Source organism: Indicator indicator, chromosome 20, assembly GCF_027791375.1.
Source record: "Indicator indicator isolate 239-I01 chromosome 20, UM_Iind_1.1, whole genome shotgun sequence".
Lineage (NCBI taxonomy): Eukaryota > Metazoa > Chordata > Aves > Piciformes > Indicatoridae > Indicator > Indicator indicator.
Window position 1 is genome coordinate 1972865 of NC_072029.1, and position 22513 is coordinate 1995377.

The 22513-nt window shown below is 45.3% G+C and overlaps 2 protein-coding genes across 2 annotated transcripts in view; one reads left to right on the top strand and one right to left on the bottom strand.

The window, feature by feature from the left end:
• ALS2CL (ALS2 C-terminal like) overlaps positions 1-7049 on the top strand; it is a 40611-nt gene extending 33562 nt beyond the window's left edge. Inside the window, exons 22-25 of the mRNA XM_054389995.1 lie at positions 369-430; positions 4458-4607; positions 5455-5551; positions 5974-7049. Coding sequence (XP_054245970.1) covers positions 369-430; positions 4458-4607; positions 5455-5551; positions 5974-6045 — 381 coding nt within the window. The 3' untranslated portion in view covers positions 6046-7049. The remainder of the gene's footprint in view (positions 1-368; positions 431-4457; positions 4608-5454; positions 5552-5973) is intronic.
• Positions 7050-9771: 2722 nt separating this feature from the next.
• Positions 9772-15829, bottom strand: JMJD4 (jumonji domain containing 4). The gene is made up of 6 exons (XM_054390197.1): positions 15565-15829; positions 14770-14935; positions 13475-13600; positions 12553-12820; positions 11543-11689; positions 9772-10171 (listed from the first exon to the last, which is right to left on the bottom strand). The coding sequence occupies exons 1-6, from the start codon at positions 15827-15829 to the stop codon at positions 9860-9862; spliced, it is 1284 nt and encodes a 427-aa protein (XP_054246172.1). The 3' UTR covers positions 9772-9859.
• Between the last annotated feature and the right edge of the window lie 6684 nt (positions 15830-22513).

Below are 22513 nucleotides of genomic sequence, written 5' to 3' on the forward strand. Positions count from 1 at the left end.
CATCTGCAGCTTTACTGAGGGTGCCCTCAAGCCCCTCATCCAGGTGATGAATGAAGACATCAAATGAACAACCCCCAGTACTGAGCCCTGGAGAACACATGGGAGTATGAAATTCCATGGATGGCTACATGAGCCCTGCTTAGGTCCCCTTTGCAGTGCTCTGCTTGGTGGGGTTTTGAAGACATCTGTGTTCAGAGTGGCTCTGTAGACATCTAAGAGTGCTCACAGTGGCACCATCTACAACAGCTTTATTTTGCCCTCTTTCTGGGCAGCAAACACACTGAGCTTTGGGTCCAGGGCTGGGGAGCCACATGGTGGCTCTTGGGAAGGTCCTCCTCTAGAAGGACAACTCTTTGTCTCCTTTGCAGAGGCGATCTCTTATCAAAGACAAATGCTTCCTGTCTGCCACCGAGTGTCTGCAGAAGCTGATGTGAGTCACTGCCCACAACCTCCAACTGACAACCAGCAGTTTGCTCTTTTGTGGGGTTGGGTTGGGTTTTTGTTGTTTTTTTTTTTTTTTGGGGGGGGTTGGGTTTTTTGGGTTGGTTTTTTTGGGTTTTCTTTGTTTCTTTGTTTTTGGGTTGGGTTTTTGGGGTTTTTTTTGGGGGGTTGGTTTTTGGGGGGTTGGTTTTTTTGTTTGGTTTTGGTTTGGGTTTTTTGGGTTTTTTTTTGGGTTGGGTTTTTTGGGGGTTGGGTTTTTTTTGTGTTTTTTGTTGTCGTTGTGGTTTGTTTGGTTTTTGGGGGGTTGTTTTTTGTTTGGTTTTGGTTTTTTTTTTTTTTTTTTGTTTGGTTGGTTTTTTGGGGGGGGGCTTGGGTATTTTTGGTTTGGTTTATTTTTTTGTTTGGTTTTTTGGGGTTTTTTTGGGGAGTTGGTTTGGCTGGTTTGGTTTGGTGAGTTTGTTTTTGTCTGGTTTGGGTTTATTTTTTTCTGGTTTGGTTTGGTTTTTTTTTTCTGGTTTGGTTTGGTTTTTTTTTTGGGTTGGTTTGGTGGGTTGGTTTTTTTTTTTTTCTGGTTTGGGTTTGGTTTTTTTTCTGGTTTGGGTTTGGTTTTTTTTCTGGTTTGGGGTTGGTTTTTTTTCTGGTTTGGGGTTGGTTTTTTTTTCTGGTTTGGGGTTGGTTTTTTTTTCTGGTTTGGGGTTGGTTTTTTTTCTGGTTTGGGGTTGGTTTTTTTTTCTGGTTTGGGGTTGGTTTTTTTTCTGGTTTGGGTTGGTTTTTTTTTCTGGTTTGGGGTTGTGTTTTTTTTTCTGGTTTGGGTTTGTGTTTTTTTTTCTGGTTTGGGTTTGGTTTTTTTTTTCTGGTTTGGGTTTGGTTTTTTTTTTCTGGTTTGGGTTTGGGTTTTTTTTTTCTGCTTTGGGTTTGGGTTTTTTTTTCTGCTTTGGGTTTGGTTTTTTTTTTCTGCTTTGGGTTTGGGTTTTTTTTTTCTGCTTTGGGTTTGGTTTTTTTTTTTCTGCTTTGGGTTTGGTTTTTTTTTTCTGCTTTGGGTTTGGTTTTTTTTTTCTGCTTTGGGTTTGGTTTTTTTTTTCTGCTTTGGGTTTGGTTTTTTTTTTCTGCTTTGGGTTTGGTTTTTTTTTTCTGCTTTGGGTTGGGTTTTTTTTTTTCTGCTTTGGGTTTGGGTTTTTTTTTTCTGCTTTGGGTTGGGTTTTTTTTTTCTGGTTTGGGGTTGGGTTTTTTTTTTCTGCTTTGGGGTTGGGTTTTTTTTTTCTGCTTTGGGGTTGGGTTTTTTTTTTCTGCTTTGGGTTGGGTTTTTTTTTTATGCTTTGGGGTTGGGTTTTTTTTTTCTGCTTTGGGGTTGGGTTTTTTTTTTCTGCTTTGGGGTTGGGTTTTTTTTTTCTGCTTTGGGGTTGGGTTTTTTTTTTCTGCTTTGGGGTTGGGTTTTTTTTTTCTGCTTTGGGGTTGGGTTTTTTTTTTCTGCTTTGGGGTTGGGTTTTTTTTTTCTGCTTTGGGGTTGGGTTTTTTTTTTCTGCTTTGGGGTTGGGTTTTTTTTTTTCTGCTTTGGGGTTGGGTTTTTTTTTTCTGCTTTGGGGTTGGGTTTTTTTTTTCTGCTTTGGGGTTGGGTTTTTTTTTTCTGCTTTGGGGTTGGGTTTTTTTTTTCTGCTTTGGGGTTGGGTTTTTTTTTTCTGCTTTGGGGTTGGGTTTTTTTTTTCTGCTTTGGGGTTGGGTTTTTTTTTTCTGCTTTGGGGTTGGGTTTTTTTTTTCTGCTTTGGGGTTGGGTTTTTTTTTTCTGCTTTGGGGTTGGGTTTTTTTTTTCTGCTTTGGGGTTGGGTTTTTTTTTTCTGCTTTGGGGTTGGGTTTTTTTTTTCTGCTTTGGGGTTGGGTTTTTTTTTTCTGCTTTGGGGTTGGGTTTTTTTTTTTCTGCTTTGGGGTTGGGTTTTTTTTTTCTGCTTTGGGGTTGGGTTTTTTTTTTCTGCTTTGGGGTTGGGTTTTTTTTTTCTGCTTTGGGGTTGGGTTTTTTTTTTCTGCTTTGGGGTTGGGTTTTTTTTTTCTGCTTTGGGGTTGGGTTTTTTTTTTTCTGCTTTGGGGTTGGGTTTTTTTTTTCTGCTTTGGGGTTGGGTTTTTTTTTTCTGCTTTGGGGTTGGGTTTTTTTTTTCTGCTTTGGGGTTGGGTTTTTTTTTTCTGCTTTGGGGTTGGGTTTTTTTTTTCTGCTTTGGGGTTGGGTTTTTTTTTTCTGCTTTGGGGTTGGGTTTTTTTTTTCTGCTTTGGGGTTGGGTTTTTTTTTTCTGCTTTGGGGTTGGGTTTTTTTTTTCTGCTTTGGGGTTGGGTTTTTTTTTTCTGCTTTGGGGTTGGGTTTTTTTTTTCTGCTTTGGGGTTGGGTTTTTTTTTTCTGCTTTGGGTTTTTTTTTTCTGCTTTGGGTTTTTTTTTTCTGCTTTGGGTTTTTTTTTTCTGCTTTGGGTTTTTTTTTTCTGCTTTGGGTTTTTTTTTTCTGCTTTGGGTTTTTTTTTTCTGCTTTGGGTTTTTTTTTTCTGCTTTGGGTTTTTTTTTTCTGCTTTGGGTTTTTTTTTTCTGCTTTGGGTTTTTTTTTTCTGCTTTGGGTTTTTTTTTTCTGGTTTGGGTTTTTTTTTTCTGCTTTGGGTTTGGGTTTTTTTTTTCTGCTTTGGGTTTGGGTTTTTTTTTTCTGCTTTGGGTTTTTTTTTTCTGCTTTGGGTTTGGGTTTTTTTTTTCTGCTTTGGGTTTGGGTTTGGTTGTTTTTGGTATTGTTTTGTGTGGGTTTTTTGTGTTTTGGGGTTTTTGTTTGTGTGTTTGTTTGGTGGGTTTGGGGTTTTTTTGTTTGTTTGTTTGTTTTTTCTGATGTTTCCATAAATTTGCACCTGATCAGAAAAGCATTTTGGAGTCAGCAAGAAATGGAAAGAAATGAAAGAAAATGGGAAAGAAATGGAAACAAAGTTATGATATTATTTCCATTTAATAAGGAAAAAAAAAACCTATCTTCAGTAGAATTATTACCCTCCCCCCCAAAAACAAAAAAATAATTCTATCAAGGCAATACTGATGGTTTCTAAATGTAACCCACCCCTGGCTAATGTCCACCTCTTATCTTGGTGTGTGCTTTGGACACATGTTGCTCCATGAGGCTTATCAGCCCAGTGTGTGGCAGCTCAAGATACTGATTGCAGCTTCACTTTGAGAAGCTCAGCTTGATTTATAAGCCTGAAGTGCAGCCTAGGGAATGGAGCTGCACTAAAGAGTAGGAAGGAAGGAGCCTTGCCTGTTAAAGGAGAGTAGGGAAGTGTTGTGGGATCCATCAGTTGGGAGCTCTCAGGTCCCAAGCTAAGCACAGGTACAGTGGTTCTGGTGAGAGCCTCCCTCTGAAAGCCAACATCACTTTTCTTCTGGGGAAGGAAGCACAGGCAGGATTTAGGTCCCAGCCCTGGAAACATTCAAACTTGATGGGGCCCTGAGCAATCTGATCTAGTTGGAGATGTCCCTGCTGACTGCAGTGGGGTTGGACTCTCAAGGGTCCCTTCCAATCCAATGAAGGCATTCTGTGGTTCTGCTGTGGGCAGTAACCCCAACCTTAGAGATATGGCAGCAGGGTTAGTGCCTTGATAGAACTGCCCAAAGAATCACAGAATCATAGAATCAACCAGGTTGGAAGAGACCTCCAAGATCATCCAGTCAAAGGATTCATCTCATGCTCTTTAGCTTTTGCTTCTGGGAGTGTGACTCAGGTTAGTCCTGTCTAAACTGAAAGACTGGTGCTAGGGTGAGGAGGTCCTGCCCAGGAAGCTTCAAAGTCCATCTGGATGCTGGTATACCCTGGTGACACCTTCAGGCACAACCTGGTTGATTTCTTTGGTGCAGCCATTCGAGATGATGGATGGATGGATGGATGGATGGATGGATGGATGGATGGATGGAACTTTTTTGTATCCTCCTCTGATCACTTCCAGTTCTGCTGCTTTATCCCTTTGCCTGTGTGGTGGAAGCAATTTTGATGTGACTCTCTTCCTGCTGACAGCACCACAGTGGACCCTCGGGAGAAGCTGCTGATCCTTCAGAAGACCTATGAGGAGATAGAGAGTACAGTGTGCCGGGTGCTGGAGAAGGACTACAAGCTGCCCATGGATGACCTGCTCTCTCTGCTGATATATGTTGTGTCTCGAGCAAAGTGAGTTGCAGCTGTTAAATTGGCAGTCAAAAACCTTGACTGACTTCCTGGATATGCTTGGTCTCCAAAATATAAAAAAAAAAAAAAAAAGGTGAAATGTTGGCATTTGGGGCCAGGAAATGCACAGTTTTGGGGTATTTTATCTGCAGGCATGGTGGATGGTTCAGGTTTGTTTGCTAAGCAGATGTCTTGACTGTAGGTGAGAGAGAAGGAGAGAGAGTCTGAAAAATAGAGGAGCTGAAATTGTCTTCTAATAGAGCATCTTTGCTGAGATTGAGTCGTCCTGGATAGCTCAAGGACACAGCCTCCAGAAGGCTGAGGTGATGCACAAGGGATCACCTTGTGAGCATCTCTGTGAGGAGGAAAGGATGAGAGACCTTGGAGCTGTGATGCTTGGAGGGGGGATCTCAATGCTCAGCAAGAACTGAAGGGTGGGGGGCAAGAGGCTGGGGCCAGACTCTTGTCAGTGGTGCTCAGGGACAGCACAAGGGGCAGAGGGCACAAACTGGAACCCAGGAGGTTCTACCTGAACAGGAGGAGAAAGTTCTTTGGTGTGAGGGTGCTGGAGCCCTGTCCCAGACTGCCCAGAGAGGTTGTGGAGTCTCCTTGTGTGGAGAGATTCCAAACCCCCTTGGGCATTGTGCTGCTGGGCAGGGGCTGTGGGTGCCCCTGGTTTAGCAGTGTGGGTTGGACTGTCCTTCCAACCCCAGCACCATGCTGGGATTCTGTGAATCAACAATGAACTTGCAGATCCATGCCTCCTGATTTCAAACACACACACACAAACCCCAGTGCCCAGAGATTTCTTGAGTCAGGACTTTTTGTTTGCTTCTTTCTTTCTCCCTAGAATCCAACACCTGGGAGCTGAAATCCATCTGATCAGAGACTTGATGGACCCCACCAATCAAGGAGGACTCTATGACTTTCTGTTAACAGCACTGGAGGTAAGGAAATGTTTTCAGCAGTGGCACTTGCAAGATGCCTTGAGTTTCCTGCTTTGACAGGGGGGCTGGGCTAGATGATCTCCACAAGTCCCTTCCAAACCATCCCATTCTGTGATTCCTTGAGTGTAAAGACACTGATGTGTCCTCTCCTTTGATTTGAGGGCTGTTTGTGTGCCTAGCACAGGTCATTTTTCTTCCAGCCCAGGGAATCTGCTTCTCTTTAACTCATAATCATTGAATGCATTGTGTTGGAAGGGACCCTCAAAGGTCATCTTGTCCCTCTCCCTTGCAGCCCTGTGTAGATTTACTCTTTTTGCCCATGCTGGGGGGCAGCACAGCTTCACTTTGTGTGCTAGAGACCAGAGTTTGACTTCAAAGCTCCAAAGCTTCTCCTTTAATGGGCTGCTCTCTTGCTTTGGCAGTCGTGCTACAAACACATCCAGAAGATGAGGCTCAACCAGAGAGACAACTGCCACGTGGCTCACAGCTCCTGAGCCTGAGGACCTCAAGGGAATCCTCCTCCCTGCTGCACTCTCTTGACCAAACACTGTTGGATGAAGACGAAATTGTGTCACTGCTCTCCTGGCTGCTGTTAAAAAGGAAAGGAGAGGCCTTCTTCAGAGGAGGGTTTCTCACTGGCTGTTCTCTTTAGACTAGCTCATGAAACACAGAGATGGATGCTGTGGGCTGAGTCTTCAACAAGCAATCCCAGCTCATGTCTCTGGGACTGTCCTTGTGCAAAGTGGCCAAGGTCTCTTCTGCCCTGTAGTTTTATTTCCCTTTCCTGCACATAGAAGTCTGCCCTGGAACTTCATTTAACCATTATTTCTGATGATGGTGAACTGACAGAAGGGAAAAAGAGTTCATTTTGTAGGAAGCAGTCAAATGAAACCACCAGAAATATGCTGGTGGGGGACACTTGTTGGTTGGCAGAAATGTGGTGTGGACAGGAAGAGCCATAACCAAGTTCCTCCACAAGCTCTTCCTGGAGGGATGTGGATTTTCTTGTATCCCCAAGAGGAAAGTTTGTCCATTCCTCACCCCAACTCAGTACCCCTCCATCCCCTTGTAAAGCTGCTATGGACTAACTTCTTTGTTGATGATACTTCAAAGGGTGTATTTTATACTCTGCAAGACTCGTGGAACCTCAGGGATATCACACTTGCACCTTGACCATGCTAGTGCTGCTTTGGAATTTTGTTGGGGTTTTGTGTGTGCCTTTGGGGAGAGAAATCTCAAACCCCCCTGGCTTTCTGCACTGACAGAGCTGCAGCCACCACTGTTTCTCCTCAGTGCACAGCTCTGGGTTGACAGACCACCCCCTGATGCCAGTGGGGTACAGATCAAGTTGAGAAGCAGGCTGGGTTTGATGCTGCCTTTAGGAAAGGCAAATGGATATTTGGTATCCTGTTCCCATCAGACAGAAACAGTAATGTCTGAGTTGCATATTTAGAACAAAAAGTTCTTTTTGAACTAGATTTTAACCTGCTTTGTGTTATTTTATTTCTATGCCTTTTTTTTTTTTTTTTTTTACACTTTGACTTCCAGGTTTGTGACTTTAGGAAAACAAAAGCAAACTCCAGAGACTGTTTCCTGCTGTTTATCATGAGTATTATGCTTTAATAAATAGTACATTGGTTACAACAGTTAATATATTGGTAGGAGAGGATCCTAATGGATGTTTTACAGTAACTTTGTATTTAAATAAAGCTGTTTTAAGAGATGTTCCAGGGTTTGCACACTTCTTGTTCCAATCTCATTGCTGTCTTCAGGCATCTGAGAATTCACTTTCGGTTTTTTAACTTTAGAAAACTACTCCTTGATCATTAATGAAAACAGAGAATTTGAACTACAGATTAGATTCCTGATGCAATTTTAAGAGAGGTTGGATCAGTAACACTAATTTTTGGGTTTCTGTTCCTTCCTGTATCAAGCAGAAGACTAAAACTTTTAGATCATTTCCTGTTGTTTTTAACCCTGTTGTGTTGCACTAATCACACTAATCTTTAGCAGGTCTTATGAAAGAGGCCTTCAGACACCTTCAAAGGTGAGTAAAAGCCATAGAATGGATTTGGTTGGAAGAGACCTTTTAAGATCATCAAGTCCAACCACTGCCAGGTCACCACTACATCATGGCCCTTAGCTGTGCCACATCTCCAGGACCTGGAAACCCCCCCAGGAATGGGGATTCCACTACTGCCCTGGGCAGCTGGGGCCAGGCCTTGGCAACCCTTTTAGAGCAGGACTTTTCCCTAATATCCAATCTAAACCTCCATTGGGACAACTTGAGGCTGCTGCTTCTTGTCCTATTCTGTGGTGCAGCTTGGGTGAAGTGCAAGTAAAGGTGAGGAGTTGAAAGCTCCTTTCTTGAACACCTCTTTTGCCACCCTACCATACTGGCCTGTCTTAATTCCTTAATTTTATTCCACAGGAAAGAGGAACTAAGTGCAGAAATGATGCCTCTTCCCTAAGAAGTGCTGCCTGGATTCTTGCATCACAGCAAACTCACAGCATCCCCCCACCCAAAGGAGGAGGATGTAGTCTGCTGGACAGTGTCTAAGGTAGTTGTGGATGTAAAAGCCAGGCTTGTGCTCTTGCTGGTTTCACCCAGCAAAGCCAAGCAGTTCCAGCATGATGGGATGGGAGATGAGAAGTACTGGGCACCAAAGCAAACCCTTTATGAAAGTGCAGTGTTTCAAGGGGGCAGTGCCAATCCCAGTTGCACAGCATGCTTTGAGCCTGGCAAGCAGCAGACCACCACCACCAGGCTTTCCTACCACAACATCAAGCTGTCAGCTTTCAACCATTGTTCCTCACCTCTGAAGTCTCACCTTACTTGGGTAAGAAAGCTCCAAGCTGCCTGCTTGAGGATGTAAACAGCCAGAAGTACCAGCTAGGAGCTTTCAATTTCAGAGGTGCTTAAACCTGGCAGTTTTCCAGTCCAAATGAACAGCCTGCCAGAAGGCTGAATCACTGAGGCATAGTTACAGCTGCTTAAGAGGAAAAAGGAAAAAAAAGTCTGTTTTCTCCATGCTGTGCTCTTCCATGCTCTGGAAGTTTAACTTCAGGTACCACTACCTACTCAAAATGCAGAACTTCTACTAGAAAAGAGGACATGCAAAAGGCAGGCCATAGGATTACCTAGAAAATGAGGTGAGGTTTTTTTCAGCTCTACTGAAGATTCCTATTGCACTTCCTAAAACATACAGTTAGCTGCTGCTCTTACTGCTCAGCAGGTTGAAAACTGAGGAAGTTCTTGAGCAAGAATTCAAGTGAAGCCCTCAGGGGGCACCAAAGGTTAACAGTGTGCAGCCATTTGTGCTTCTAGGCTTTCCTCACTAAGCAGTCAAAGCAAGGAGGGATACTTTACTGGAGAGGTTTTGCTTTTTAAGCCCAAGGGTAGCATTCAGGGTGCAAGTTGTGCTCTCTAACCATGCAGTGGTGCTATTTGGAGTGTGAGGAGCATGGCTTGCTTTTGTTTTTGTTGAGGAGACAAGGTGAGGCTAGGTGCTAGCTTCCCTGATTGAGCAGATCTCTGCTTGCTAAAAATACTGTGCCTTGAAATGGGAGAGTACATCCAGGTTCCTCCTTCTGAGCTTGGGTGGATCCCATGATGAAATTATTAGTGGCAGATTTGTTACCTGCACTGCAAAATCAGGACTTCAGCTTCCTGATTCCCGTGTTACATTGAACCCTGTGTGTCCTGGAGTAGTGTGAAGGCTGATCCTACCTGAGACTTTCAGCTTTAGAGAGGTATCACTGTACAGGATGAATACAGTCAACTCTTCCTCAGCCAGGGTGCAGCTGTTAGGCCAGGTCAAGCTTCAAGGGAAAACTCAAGAAGAAAAGGAAAAGCTGAGTTTTTCAGGACAGATCTTACAGTAATTTAGTTGTGAAGCTTAACTGCTGGAGGTTTGCTGTCTGTGTACAGTGCTCTCAAGCTGAGGGGATATGGTGCAGGGCACTGCAGTCTCAGTGTTTAGCCCTGACAGATGTAAACTTGATCCACAGAGAATTTCTGTTCCATTCCCTGAGTGCATAAAAGCATCAGCAGGGCTCCAAATATTAACAGGATTTGGTTTTGTTTTTTTCTTCCCTTTATCAGAGTTGGTTTTTTTTCCCTGTCTGATTACTTTAGACACTTCAATACTGTCAAAAGTATTCAGAGTCTTGTGAATGTACTCTCACCCCACTCTGCATTAAGGCTCTTTGTACTCCAACAGCTCTTAAACAGGGAGGAGTCTACGAACTTCTACAACCACCCACGCTGCAAAAGGTTCATTTTACAAAGAGCTGGCAAATAGGAAGTTAGAGCAGAGCTGTATCTATTGCTGCTTTCAAGTGGTGGAGCAATGCCTCCGGAGGTGGAGAGAGTGATGTCAGGTCCAGCTTCTTGAAGTCTTCATTAGCACTCAATGATGTCAACACCTTCACAGTCCTCTTCAAATCAAACACAGCGTGGAGCATGCCCAAAGTGGAAATAGCAGCTTTTGGGGTGTTCTTTGCTGAAGCTTCATCATCCAGGCCCTTTTCCAAGACAGAAATCCTGTTCTCTGCAATAACTTTGAGGAAGTTGTAGAATTCTTTGTAGTCTATACCGGTGCAAGACTTCATGATCAACTAGGAAGGAATAAAAACCAGCACTGAAATGGAACCAAGTCTTTTATTTACTGGGAGACTTATGAAAACATTCTATCATAGATTGCAGCAGGTTGGAAGGGACCCTCAAAGGTCATCCTGTCCAAACCCTTTGCAGTCAGCAAACCTCTAACTACATTATGCTGTATAGAGCCCACATCCAGTCTGATCTTGAAGGTCTCCAGGAACAGGACCTCAACCACATCCCTGGACAACCTGTCCCAGTGTTTCACCACTCTCATGTAAGTAACTTCCTCCTCATGTCCAACCTAAATCTACCCTGCTTCAGTTTCAAACCACTGCCCCTCATCCTGTCACTACAAGCCCTTGTAAAAAAGTCCCTCCCCAGCTTTCTTGCAGCCCCTTTCAGGTCCTGGATGGCTGCTCTAAGGTATCCTTGGAGCCTTCCCTTCTCCAGGCTGAGTTCTTTCAGCCTGTCTTTGCAGGAGAGGCCAGCCCTCTGATCATCTTGGTGGCCCTCCCCTGGACTAGTAACCATGTTCCATCATCTGTTTTGTAGTTCCCCAATGGCACTACAACTCTCTATGCCACTTGGAATGTCCCTAGACCCCAACAGTCTCCTTCTTCTAAGCACTAAATGGCTTGGCTTTGAATCTAGTTTTGAAGGATCTCACCCTAGCAGCAGCAACAGCTTCTAGAAATAAACTGTACTTTTGTTCCATGCTTAGGATTTTGGGAGCACACAAGATACAACATTGCTCAGTGTGGTTTCACGCTCTGAAAGCACCACAAACCTGCTGCCACCTTCACTTTATTTTTGCTTGTTTCAGATTCACTCTTCCAGCAGGAATGGTCTTCAAACCAGTTCTTTGTGGGGTCTGTGTTATCAATTCTTCTGTTTACATGGAAACCATTTCTAAAGCGCCATGTAAACACCTCAGAGAGGATTGAACTTGATGCTGATATTAGCCTTGAAGGCTGAAGAAGAGCAGGTGAAGCATTTGTTTTTGAGACATATCCTAAATTTTCTTGACATAGCAAATGTGCACAAGACTTTCCCTCTGTCTTACAAAACATTTAATCTCCTGCAAAATGAAGCTGTCCCAGTTCCCACTTCTGTATGAAACATCAGTTCCTACTTCTGTATGAAACATCTCTCAATCTCAGGCATGGAGCTAAGGACTTGTGTGTCTTAGAGCATTAATAAGATTGTGCAAAGCATCTCGGAAATACATGATCCTCAAACAGAGAATCAGGTAGAAATCAGAATCCATGTTTGGGTTAGAAGGGACCTTTAAAGGTCATCCAGCCCAACCCCACTGCAGTCAGCAGGGACATCTGCAACTGGAGCAGGCTGCTCAGAGCCCCAAACAACCTGACCTGTTGTGGTACCTGGCATTGTAGGTGCAAATCCTCCACAGGGTCCTTCCACTCATTAATTTCCCTCTGGACAGCTGCTAATTCATCCTGCAGGAAGCACCACATGATAGCCACATTGCAGCCATTCACCCAGTTGTGGTTGATGGAAATGGTGTCCTCCTGAAGGAATGATTGAAAGGGTTGTTAGGCTGCAGGCAGGAAAGTGCAAGAAAACAGCTTAACATCAGTGAGGCTGCAGAATTATCTTCCTCAGCAAGGAAAATGCTGCTTTGGCACCACAGTGCTGTGAGGCTGTCTCTGAAGGAGAAGTTGTGGATGTTTCAACTCCAATGCAGTTTGGATGGGGCCTGGAGCAACCTGGTCTAATAGGAGGTGTCCCTGCCATGGTAGGTGAGTTAGAACTACCTGATCTTTAAGGTCCTTTCCAACCCAAACAAACCGTTCTGTGATTCTATCATTCTCTGATTCTGACATCCTTATCACAGAACTGTAGAATGGTTTGGGTTAGAAGGGACCTCTAAAGCTCACGTGCTCCAACTCCTCTGCAGTCAGCAGAGACATCTGCAACTAGAGCAGGTTGCTCAGAGCCCCAAACATCCTGACCTGGAATGGTTCCAGGGATGGGGCATTTATCACCTCTCTGGATAACCTGGGCCAGGGTCTCAGCACCTCTTAGAATTAAAAGATATCTTTCTTCTCTCTAGTCTAAGCCTCCCCTCCTTCAGCTTAAACCCATCACCCCTTGTCCTGTCACAACAGGCTCTGCTGAAAAGTCTGTCCCAAACTTGCTTTCTTTTAAGCACTGAAAGGCATCCAGATGGTCTCCCTGGAGCTCTCTCTTCTTCAGGCTGAATGACCCCAACTCTCTTAGCCAGTCCTCACAGGGAGGTGCTCCAACCCCCTTAGCATCTTCGTGACTTCCTCTGATCTCGCTCCAACAGCTCCAGGTCCTGCTTCTGTTCATGCCTGCTGCCTGCTTACCCCTCTCTGTATGGTGAAAAGGATGCTCTCAGCTCTCCTACCAGATTGTAAACCTGATGATGCCATCCACTGGGGATGAAGACTATCTCCCCTGCTTCCTGCACAATCTCAACGGGGGGCTGACTTTGGTTGTAGCGAGGGTAAACGCTCTTGTCCTGCAGACTTGGCGCAGTCACATCGAAGGGCAAGTTGCCAAGGTGGTCCTTCAGGAACTCCTCCTGCCCTGCAGGGTACAGCAGCCATTTCTTTCTCCCACAGATGTTGGCTGACCAGCTATAGGAACGGAAGACATCAGCATGGAAGGGAGTCCTGGGGGGCAAATCAGAGGTTTGAGGCAACACCTAAAAGCTGTGAGCTGAATTCATGTCTCTGAGAGTCAGATATACACACAGAAAGCAGCCTTTGCTCTGCAACTCTGACCTTGAACTAGCTTCATTCCCATTGGTTTAAGGATTAAAAGGCCACTCTGTCTATGCAATATTGCAGTGTTTTATATCCTCTGTGCTTCTCCACCAGCCTCTTCTCAATCTGTCCCACAAATACCTCAACCAGAAGAGATTCTGTGATGTGAGCCACTGAGAAGTCTACAAATGCACCTTTAGCACCACAGCTGGACATCACTTTTCACCTACAAAATATGTGACCAACTCACCAGTGAACTGAGGCACCCCTCACCTCCTCACCATACCTCTTCTCTACACTCTTCACCAGCTTTGTTGCCCTTCTCTGAACCTGCTCCAGCACCTCAATGTCCTTCTTGGACAGTGCCTAGTCCTCAAGATGTGGCCTCACCAGTCTAGGGGGACAATCCCTGCCCTGCTCCTGCTGGCCACACTATTTCTGATACAAGGCAGGGTGCTGGTGGCTTTCTCAGTCACCTGAGCACACTGCTGTCCTGATGGACAACATTAACCTCAAAAAACTCCAGAGGAGATAAGGATGACAGTTCCCACTCTTCCTTACCATGAGCCTTTAGGTCCCATGTAGACAAACCGGTAATCATCCACAGCCACAGCATCCCAGTATTCATTCAGCCAGTCAGAGGAGAAATACACAGGGGTGGTATAAACATCTTGAGCAGGGAAAGCTCTGAAAAAGACAAGGTGTGGGCAATGGGCCTCAGAAAAATGCAGAATTGCTCCTTCTACCTCAGCTGCCAAAGCACAGCTACAATCAGATGTCTAACAGGCTGTTAATCCTTTGCTGTCATCTCCCTTCACAGCACTGACAAGGCTGAGTTGTATGCAAACTGCACACATTGATGCTTTTCTGGCTCCCAGGAAAGCTGTGAAGGTTAACTGCTGCTTGGGAGACTCCTCATGAAGGTAAAACCAGCTCCTAACAAACACATTCTCTTTAGGTGAGATGCATGCAAGACTGGTTGTCCAACTGGATAACAGGTTGGAGGTGAGAGGGTTAGGAGGCAAAGCAGGCTGTGGGATTTTGACAAGTGTCTGGCTTTTTCCCACTGGATGTGGCACCCTTTTCCCATCCTAGGCTGGATAGGCAGACTTTCTGTCAGAGAAAACAGACAAAGGGAGGCAAAGTCTGACAAATCTCTATTTTGAGTTACTGGCACACTCAAAGATGAAAACAGGAGTTGACAGAATGTGAGGATAGAGTCAAAGTTGGATATATTGAAAAGATTTGAGTGAAAAGACATAAGTCCTACATGGACATCGTGGGGAATGGACAATCCAGCTTACAAGCAGTGAGCTGGAGAAGAAGTTAAGAACTGAGAAAGTGAACAGGAAAAATGGATAACAAAGGATTGTAACTCAAACATGCTCTCTGAATTACATGCAATTAAAGGTGTTCAAGGCCAGGTTGGATAAGGTCTTGAGCAGCCTGGTCCAGTAGAAGGTGCCCCAGCCCACAGCAGGAGGGTTGGAACCATATGATCTTTAAGGTCCATTCCAACTCAAACCATTCTATGATTCTATGTCCCCCTTTCTTTTTAAGAAGGGAGGTTTTTGCATGTAGCACTCAAACTGTTCCATCCACATGGTTTTCACAGGGATAACACAGAGTCATTTAAAACACAGAGTTAAAAAGAGAAAGCTGAGGAATGTCAGTCTCTACAAGAAGCAATGACTTTGTTGTGTGAAGTACACCAAGAACAGTGCACACCAAGATTGATATTTTGCTGGGGAGGTGCTAACAACCAGCACTGCAGCCATTTAAACAGTCAGACAAGAGCATTAAGGCTCCAGGGCAGGTCCTTGCTGTGTGCATGGGTTATTACAGAGCTCTCTTACCTGCTCAGGTGCCAGTCCTTTAGGTAGAGACAGCCTCGGGAGGAGCGGTAGCCATTCCTGATGTACTCTTTCCAGTACTTGATGTACTCCTTGAAGGGCAGCTGCTCCTTTGGGTTGGAATTGTACTCCTTGACATCACAGTTGGCAACAGGAACTACAGCTTCTCCTGAAATATAAACTCTTTGAGTCTATGTAGGGATAGAATCACAGAATACTTGGGGTTGGAAGGGACCTTTGGAGAGCGTCCAGTCCAGCCCCTCTGCTAAAGAAGGGTCATGCACAGCAGCTTGCCCAGGATCACAGAATGGTTTGGATTGGAAGGGGCTTCAAAGAGCATCTAGTTCCAATCCCACTGCCATGGGCAGGGACATCTCCTACTAGGCCAAGTTGCTGAAGGCCCCATCCAACATGGCCTTGAATGCTTCCAGAGGGGGGGGCATCCACAACCTTCCTGAGCAAGCTGTTCCAGTCTCACCACCCTCTTTCACCTTAAAGTCACTCTCCTTCATCCCATTGCTACAATCCCTTGTAAAACCACAATGTCCTCAATCAAAAAGTCCAGGTGGGTTTGGAATCTCTCCACAGAAGGAGACTCCACAATCTCTTTGGGCAGCCTGAGACAGGGCTCCAGCATGCTCACACCAAGGAGTTTTCTCCTCATGGTCAGATGGAACCTTCTGGGCTCCAGTTTGTGCCTGTTTCCCCTTGTCCTGTCACCACTGAAAAGTATCTGTCCCCATTCTCTGGCATTTAGCAAACCCCTTTTAATTAGGAATGTAAAATTCCACAACTTACCAAACTTCTGAAGCAGATGATCAAAGTTTGGCTTGCCATCCCAAGTAACCCAATTTCTCCTGCTGCCCCAATCTTCAGTGAATTTTGCTGAGAAAATACAGGGATGGTTGGGAATCAAATAATCCCTGAAAAAATCTGAGTAAGTGAATGATTCTACTTTTTCAATGAAGTCAACGTGTCCTCCGGGGAGGCATAACGCACCCTGAGACGAGCTGCTGTAGTCACGAAAGAAGGCAGTGGAACAGGCAAATGTTGCTCTGTCCATGCAGGCTGGATACCCTTCCTGGCTTAGCCAAGACAGTGTTGAGCAGGTATTATCCAGTTATGCTACAGAAAAAAAAAAAAAAACAAAAAACAAACCCCAGAAAACCAATTAAAAAAAAAAAAAACAAACAAAAAACCCCCAACCAAAACCAAATTAATAAACCTATAACTGTTTTAAAGCATCAGTCTCTAAATCCATGAAAAGTCACAAAGAAAGTAGAAATGCCCAGATATAAAAGAAGTGGTGCAGACACATCCCACCACGTTGGGCTAATTAGCATCTTCCATAGCTTCTAAAGTTTAATGCCAGTGGGGTGTCTGCCAACAAAGGTGCCCAGGGATGGTGAAAATGTTGCTTGGCCCTCCTTATCTTCTTGCCAGGGGGACCACGCTCTCTGGGGATGGCCAGCACAGGCTGGTTCCTTCCTGAAAAGGAAAGATTACAGCAGAAACATTAATTTCAGTGGGATACGTCTGTTAAATTAATTAATTGTAGCGGTAGAAGGAGGGAAACCCCCTAAATATTTGAGGCCCTTGGAAAATGCTGCAGCCAGGGGCCCCGTAGCTGGGCTCAGCCCTTTGCCAGAAGTTAAAAGCTCTGGCACCACACCCCGACCTTCGCCCCCATTCACTCACTAGCCCTTTCTGTATGGGTCAGGCAGCAATTATAGGTTAAAAAATGTAACTTAACAGTGAATAAAAGGGAAGTCTTTGAGAAGACGGGGGGGGGGGGGGGGGGGGGAGAAGAAGCGGAGGGACCAGGAGAGACAGAACACAGAACGGGAGGGAGGAGGCCCGAGGACAAAAAAGGCCACATACCCTACAGGGATTGGCATCAGGAGAGGGGACACACGGCAATGAAGAGGCGACCAGGAGATGAAGGGCAGACCGGGGTGGTGAGGGGAGCGGAACGGGGCCGCCATCAAGCGGTTCCCCTCGTACGGAGCTCCAAAGCGGGGAATCCGGACACTACAGGCCGTCGCACACCCCTCCCCCACCTTGCGTTCCCGCTCCGCCCGCGCATCCACGGGCCGCAGAAGCCGAGAGGACAGCGTGGAGTGGGGAAAACCAGCGGAGCAGGACCTCAAGGCAAGCGGCGGAGGAGAAGGAGGGGAGAGGCAAACAGCCGCCGCTGCCGGAACCTCAGCGCTCGGGGTGCAAGGCTGGAGGGGGGAGGAGAAGGGACGAGCACCGGCGCACGCCGAGCTCAGCCAATGGGAGCGGGAGCAGCGCGCAGGCGCAGAAGCAGCGAGGCGGGGGTCGGCGAGCGGCCGCGCTGCGCTGAGGGAGGTGGGTGTGGGACGGGGGCTAATGGGAAGACTGGGAGGGTCTAGGAGAGGTTGGGAGGGTCTAGGAGAGGCTTGGAGGAAAGGTGGAGGTTGGTAGTGGCTGGATAAAGGGGCGGGATGAATGGTTGGGCCTAAGCTTGAGAGGAGGGTGAGGGTGGAAAGGTTAGGATGGGCCTAGGGATGAGAATGAGAGTCTGGTTTAGACTTGTGGGGGGCTTCTGAAACTTACCTGGACATTGCTATCTTGGGCAGCCTGCGCTGGGTGACCCGGCTTTAGCAGGAGGTTTGGACTAGATAGTCTCCAGAGATTCCTTCCAAAGCTCCCTATGCTGGGATTCTGGGATTTGCCAGATGATATAGACTCCTAGAATCATTAAGGCTGGAAAGCCCTCTAAGATCATCCAGTCCAACCTTCTACCTAACACCTTCATGATGATTAGACCATGTCCTGAAGTGCCACATCGACTTGTTTCTTGAACACCTCCAGAGGCAGTGACTCCATCACCTCCCTGGACAGTCTGTTGGAGTGCATCATCACTCTTTCAGTAAATAAATTGTGCTTAATAGCCAATTACCCCTCATATTTTTGGGAATAACCCATCATGGTTTAGCACCAGATTTGGTAGAGTTAGACAATGGCTGGACTTGATGAAATTAAAGATCTTTTCTGACCAAAAAGATTCTGTGGTTCTGTGACCAGCCATGAAGGAGGAGAAAACATAAACAACTATCACACATTAGAAATGCACTCAGAAGCTTTTGCTGATAATTAAACAAGAGCAGATGAGAATCTGTGGCGTAAGGTTTGGAGTCTGTGAAGGGACTGGGAGCTGACAGCACCTTCTCCCAGTGTCTGTAGCATCTCCTCACACCTGAGGATGTAACTAACACCTGAGATTGTTACTAACACTTCCATTTCATTGAGTGATCTCAAAACACTTCACAGGAGAAGGTGAGTCACCTCCTTTTTATAGCAGCAGCAGCCACTGAGTTGTGTGTAAACAAAAGAATTTATGTGATGTTGTGGTGACGCTGCCGGAAATGGAATCCACAGCTCTGTGAGCTAATCCCAAGTCCTTGCTCTGTGCTGCTCTGTGTGGTACTGCACTGGGTTTGGGGGAGTCAAGAAGACAATCTGATGGCTGAAACAAACAAAAAAAAAGCGATTAACAGGATGTGGATAATTGTGTTGATGTTGGGAAGTCTGGATTGGAAGAGACTGCCTGTGTCATCTGGTCTGTAGGCAAACGCATGTTCCTTAAAAAAAAAAAAAAAAAAAAAAAAAGAGAAGGAATTTATGGTAAATTTATTGTGAATCAATCAAAATATGAAGGAATTTATTGTGAAATCCTTTAGGTGCTTCTTCCTTTTCCACTCCATCCATGACTGTAACCTTCTTAAGTTTATAAACTCATTTTTTATTGTATTTGTAACAAATTTAAAGCCCTTTGTTTATGTTTTGTTTTTCTCCCACCTTCCTCCTTGTGTGATAATCTAAAGGTTACAAAGGTTCATTGTTGTGGTTTCTTTTTTGTTTGTTGTGGTTGGGTTTTTTTCAGTTGCTTTTCTTTTCTTGGTGGGCATATTGGAATGGTTTGATTTATGGCATGTGTGTTTTACAAACCTATGAATATTCCAAGTCTTTTAATATAAGGAATTTCTTTAGCAGGAGTAGGACAGTGAGGCACATAATCACAGCACCATAGAAGGGGTTGGGTAGGAAAGGACCTTAAAGATCATCTAGTTCCAACCCCATGGGTGGGGACAGCTTCCACTAGAGCAGGTTGCTTAGAGCCCTGTCCAGCCTGAGCTTGTATGGTTCATGGGATGGGGCATCTCCCAACCTCTCTGGGCAACCTGGGCCAGGGGCTCTTGTCATTTCTTCATAATATGTAATCTAAATGTCTCTTTTCTTTCAATTTCATAGTTAGCCCTTGTCCTAATGCTGCACCCCCTGATAAAGAGTCCCTCTTCATTTTTCCTATATGCTATACTGAAAGGCCACCTGAAGGTCTCCCTGGAGCCTTCTCTTCTCCAGGCTGAACTCTCTCAGCCTGGCCTCACAGCAGAGGGCTTCCAGCCCTCCCACCATTGTTGTGGCCTCCTCTGGCCACACTCCAACAGATCCCTGTCTGTGCTGTGCTGAGGACTCCAGAGCTGGCCCCAGCACTGCAATTGGGATCTCAGCAGAGCAGAGGGGTGGAATCCTGTCCTTCCATCTGCTGCCCAGGCTGCTGGGGATCACTCCAGGACATGGCTGGGGCTGGTCTAGCAGTGCTTAGTGCTGGCTCATCTCCAGCTTCTCAACCCCCAGAACCCCCAAGCCTCTTCTCCTCAGGGCTGCTCTCCAGCCCTTCATCCCCATCCTGTGTTGATTCCAAGGATTGCTCCAACCCTGGTGTAGAACCTTACCCTTGGCCTTGTTGAATCTCATGATGTTCACAGCTCATCCTACCTCTCCAACTTGTCCAGGTCTGGTTGGATCCCTTCCCTCTGGCACAGGAGTCTTGTGTTCAGTCACAGTATGCTTTTGAATGTCCATAACAGTAGCTGTGTTCTGTACCATTGATGACTGCTTTCATGGTTGAATAAAATCAACCTTGGTTATCCTTATGTACACCTGAATTTCTGCAAGCTATAAATTTCTTTGTGAGAGAGACAGGAGAAAAAGAAAGAGAAGAATGAATGGATTTAATTACCAGATAGGTTTTTACTTGGAAGTTCTGGCCTCAGGCACAGAAATGAGCTGACTCAGGCCAGACCTTTAAGCTCTCAGGTGAGTCAAAAGTCATGAGACCCAGGGCATATACACATACATACCACAGGCCAAGTGACTGCCTCATTGCTTCTCCTGGACTGAGAGGGCTTAGTTCACTCTTAGATCCACACATTCTCTGTTCTTTAGACGTTGCTCCTTTTGGTAAAGGGCACAGTAGGGCACAGTACTTCATCATCAAGCTTTTTTACCTGCACTTTTGGACTCTGAAGAGAAAAAATACTCAGGAAAAAAGCTTCTACCTACAGATGGACAGTCCTGTAAAGGCAGCAGTCCCTAAAATGCTGCCTGAGGGCTCTGCATCTACAGATAGAGGTAAGGAGCTTGGGATATGGTTTAGGAGGGTTGGGTTTTGTTTTATAGCTGTGAGACTGTGTCGGACATTAATATTTCCACAGCCTTGATGGTGGGGAGCAGGCTTGAGAGAAAACTGCTGTCTTAGTGGGGAGCTAGAGTTTGAGGACCTCAGCATGTGAAAATGGGCTCTAGGATGAGGATTTTACAAACCTTGAGGGCTCTTTTGCTTAGTAACAGTTTTGGCTGTGCCTGGGGGAAGGCTCCTGTTGCTGTTTGCAAGGTCCGGGAGTTGTTTTTCAGTTGACATTCTGTCCTGCAGTGCCTGTTCCAGCAGCGAGTGTTGAGAAACCTGCTCAGGTTTCTCTTGTGATCTTCTCCAGGGCTTACGATCTTTCTGTGTCTTGGTTTCATCTTTGTTTATAAAATACATCTCAGAGCAACAGCCTGTTGTGAGCAGCCTGCTGATATTTATGAGATTTTCAGAAAGCAGTGTTAAGCAGCAAAGACTTGCACTGGGAGAAGAGATGTCAGCTACTTGTATGAGCTGGGATTTGTTGCTTCTCTGAATGTGAGGTGCTGCTTTGATAACCTGGGAAGCTGATGATTCATTTTAAATGCTGTGATGAGCTCCTTCAGTAAATTTTGTTTGCCTCTGAAATACTTAGGCTGTGAGGAGCTTGAGCGTATAATAAAAGCTTTTGGGAACTGGAGCATCTCTAAGGAGGGGAGAGGGTGAGAGACCTGGGACTTCTGAGCCTGGATAAGAGCAGCCACAGAGGGGATCTGATCAATGCTCAGCAAGAGCTAAAGAACCCATGAGGGGCAAGGGGATGGGGCCAGGCTCTTGCCAGTGGTGCCTAGCAACAGCACAAGGGGAAACAAATACAAACTGGAACCCAGAAAGTTCCATCTGATTGCAAAGAGAAACTTCTTTGGTGTGAGGGTGCTGGAGCCCTGTCCCAACCTGCCCAGAGAGGTTGTGGAGTCTCAGGAGAGATTCCAGAGCCACCTGGGCATTGTGATCCTGGGCAAGCTGCTGTGGGTGCCCTGCTTCAGCAAGGGGATTGGACTGGAAGATCTCCAGAGGTCCCTTCTAACCCCACCATGCTGGGATTCTGAGATGTTTGTTTTAGTTTATTATCTGCTTACTATTGTGTTTACTTCATAGCTAGGCAGTGTCAAACAGTTAAACTTACTTTGGATTTGTAATTTGTAAATCCTGATTAGTAAAGCTCTAGCAAGGTTTAGCTTGTAACTGCCACTGATTTTCATCACTGATGTAATTTCTGTCCTTTAAAGTGCAAAATTGTCAGTTGCAGTAACAAAAATGTGATATTATTAGCACATAACTCTGTATCCATATTAGGCACTACTTGAAGTATCCTTTACAAGCCCTTCTGCTCATGGCTGTTTTGGAATCTCACTGCTGCTGTTTGTTTCTTTGCAGAAATGTTTGACTGATTGGTAAAAAGTGTTTTTCTTTTCCCTGTTTCTTTCTCTATGACAGAAAAAGAACACTTGAATAGAAATTTTAATAATTGGCTACCTACAAAGCCCAGTCAGGCTGGAAAAATAACTTCTCTCCATCTGATCTGTCTGATCTTGTCTTGCTGTAGTAGAAGAACAACCTTCTTCTACATGCAGAAGTCAAGATCAGAGCTTTTAGCTTTTTTTCTTTCCAAATTATGAAATTCTGTAGCAATTGATGGGGAAAGAAATTATATTTTCTAGAACTTCATAGAATCATAGAATTGTTTGGGTTGGAAGGGATCATCTAGTTCCAACCCCTGTGCCATAGGCAGGGACACCTTCCTCCAGGTGGGATCTCCTCAAAGCAGTGTTTGGTTTGATTTAATTTGATGTAATTGCTATACATTTTGATTTGATTTACCATTCTAAATTTGAGATTGGTTTGATGTCCCAAGCCAGGCTTGAGGTATGTGACAGCTCTTTGTTTTCATGCTGGGATTCCCTGAGCAAGCCTTGGAGAATTCATATTGTGTCATCAAATGACAGCATGGGAAAAAACGACCTGTCACAGAGATGTCATGAGGCCACCATTGCCCTGAAGCTTGTGTCCCTTCATGCTGAGTCAACAGAGTCAGTTCTGCTTCAGTTCTGATTCTTCTGCTTCAGCTTGCTCCACTGCCACATGTGTGCAGTTAGTCTGCATGCCAGGCCAGCAGCACCTCTTCCAACACCACCGTGGCATCCTTTTCATCTTAACTTCCACTGGGGTCAGTCAAGGTTTTCCCAGCGACATTTTGAGGTTGTTTCCAGTTCTTCCTAAACTCTTTATTTCCAAACATTCTTGGTAGTAACT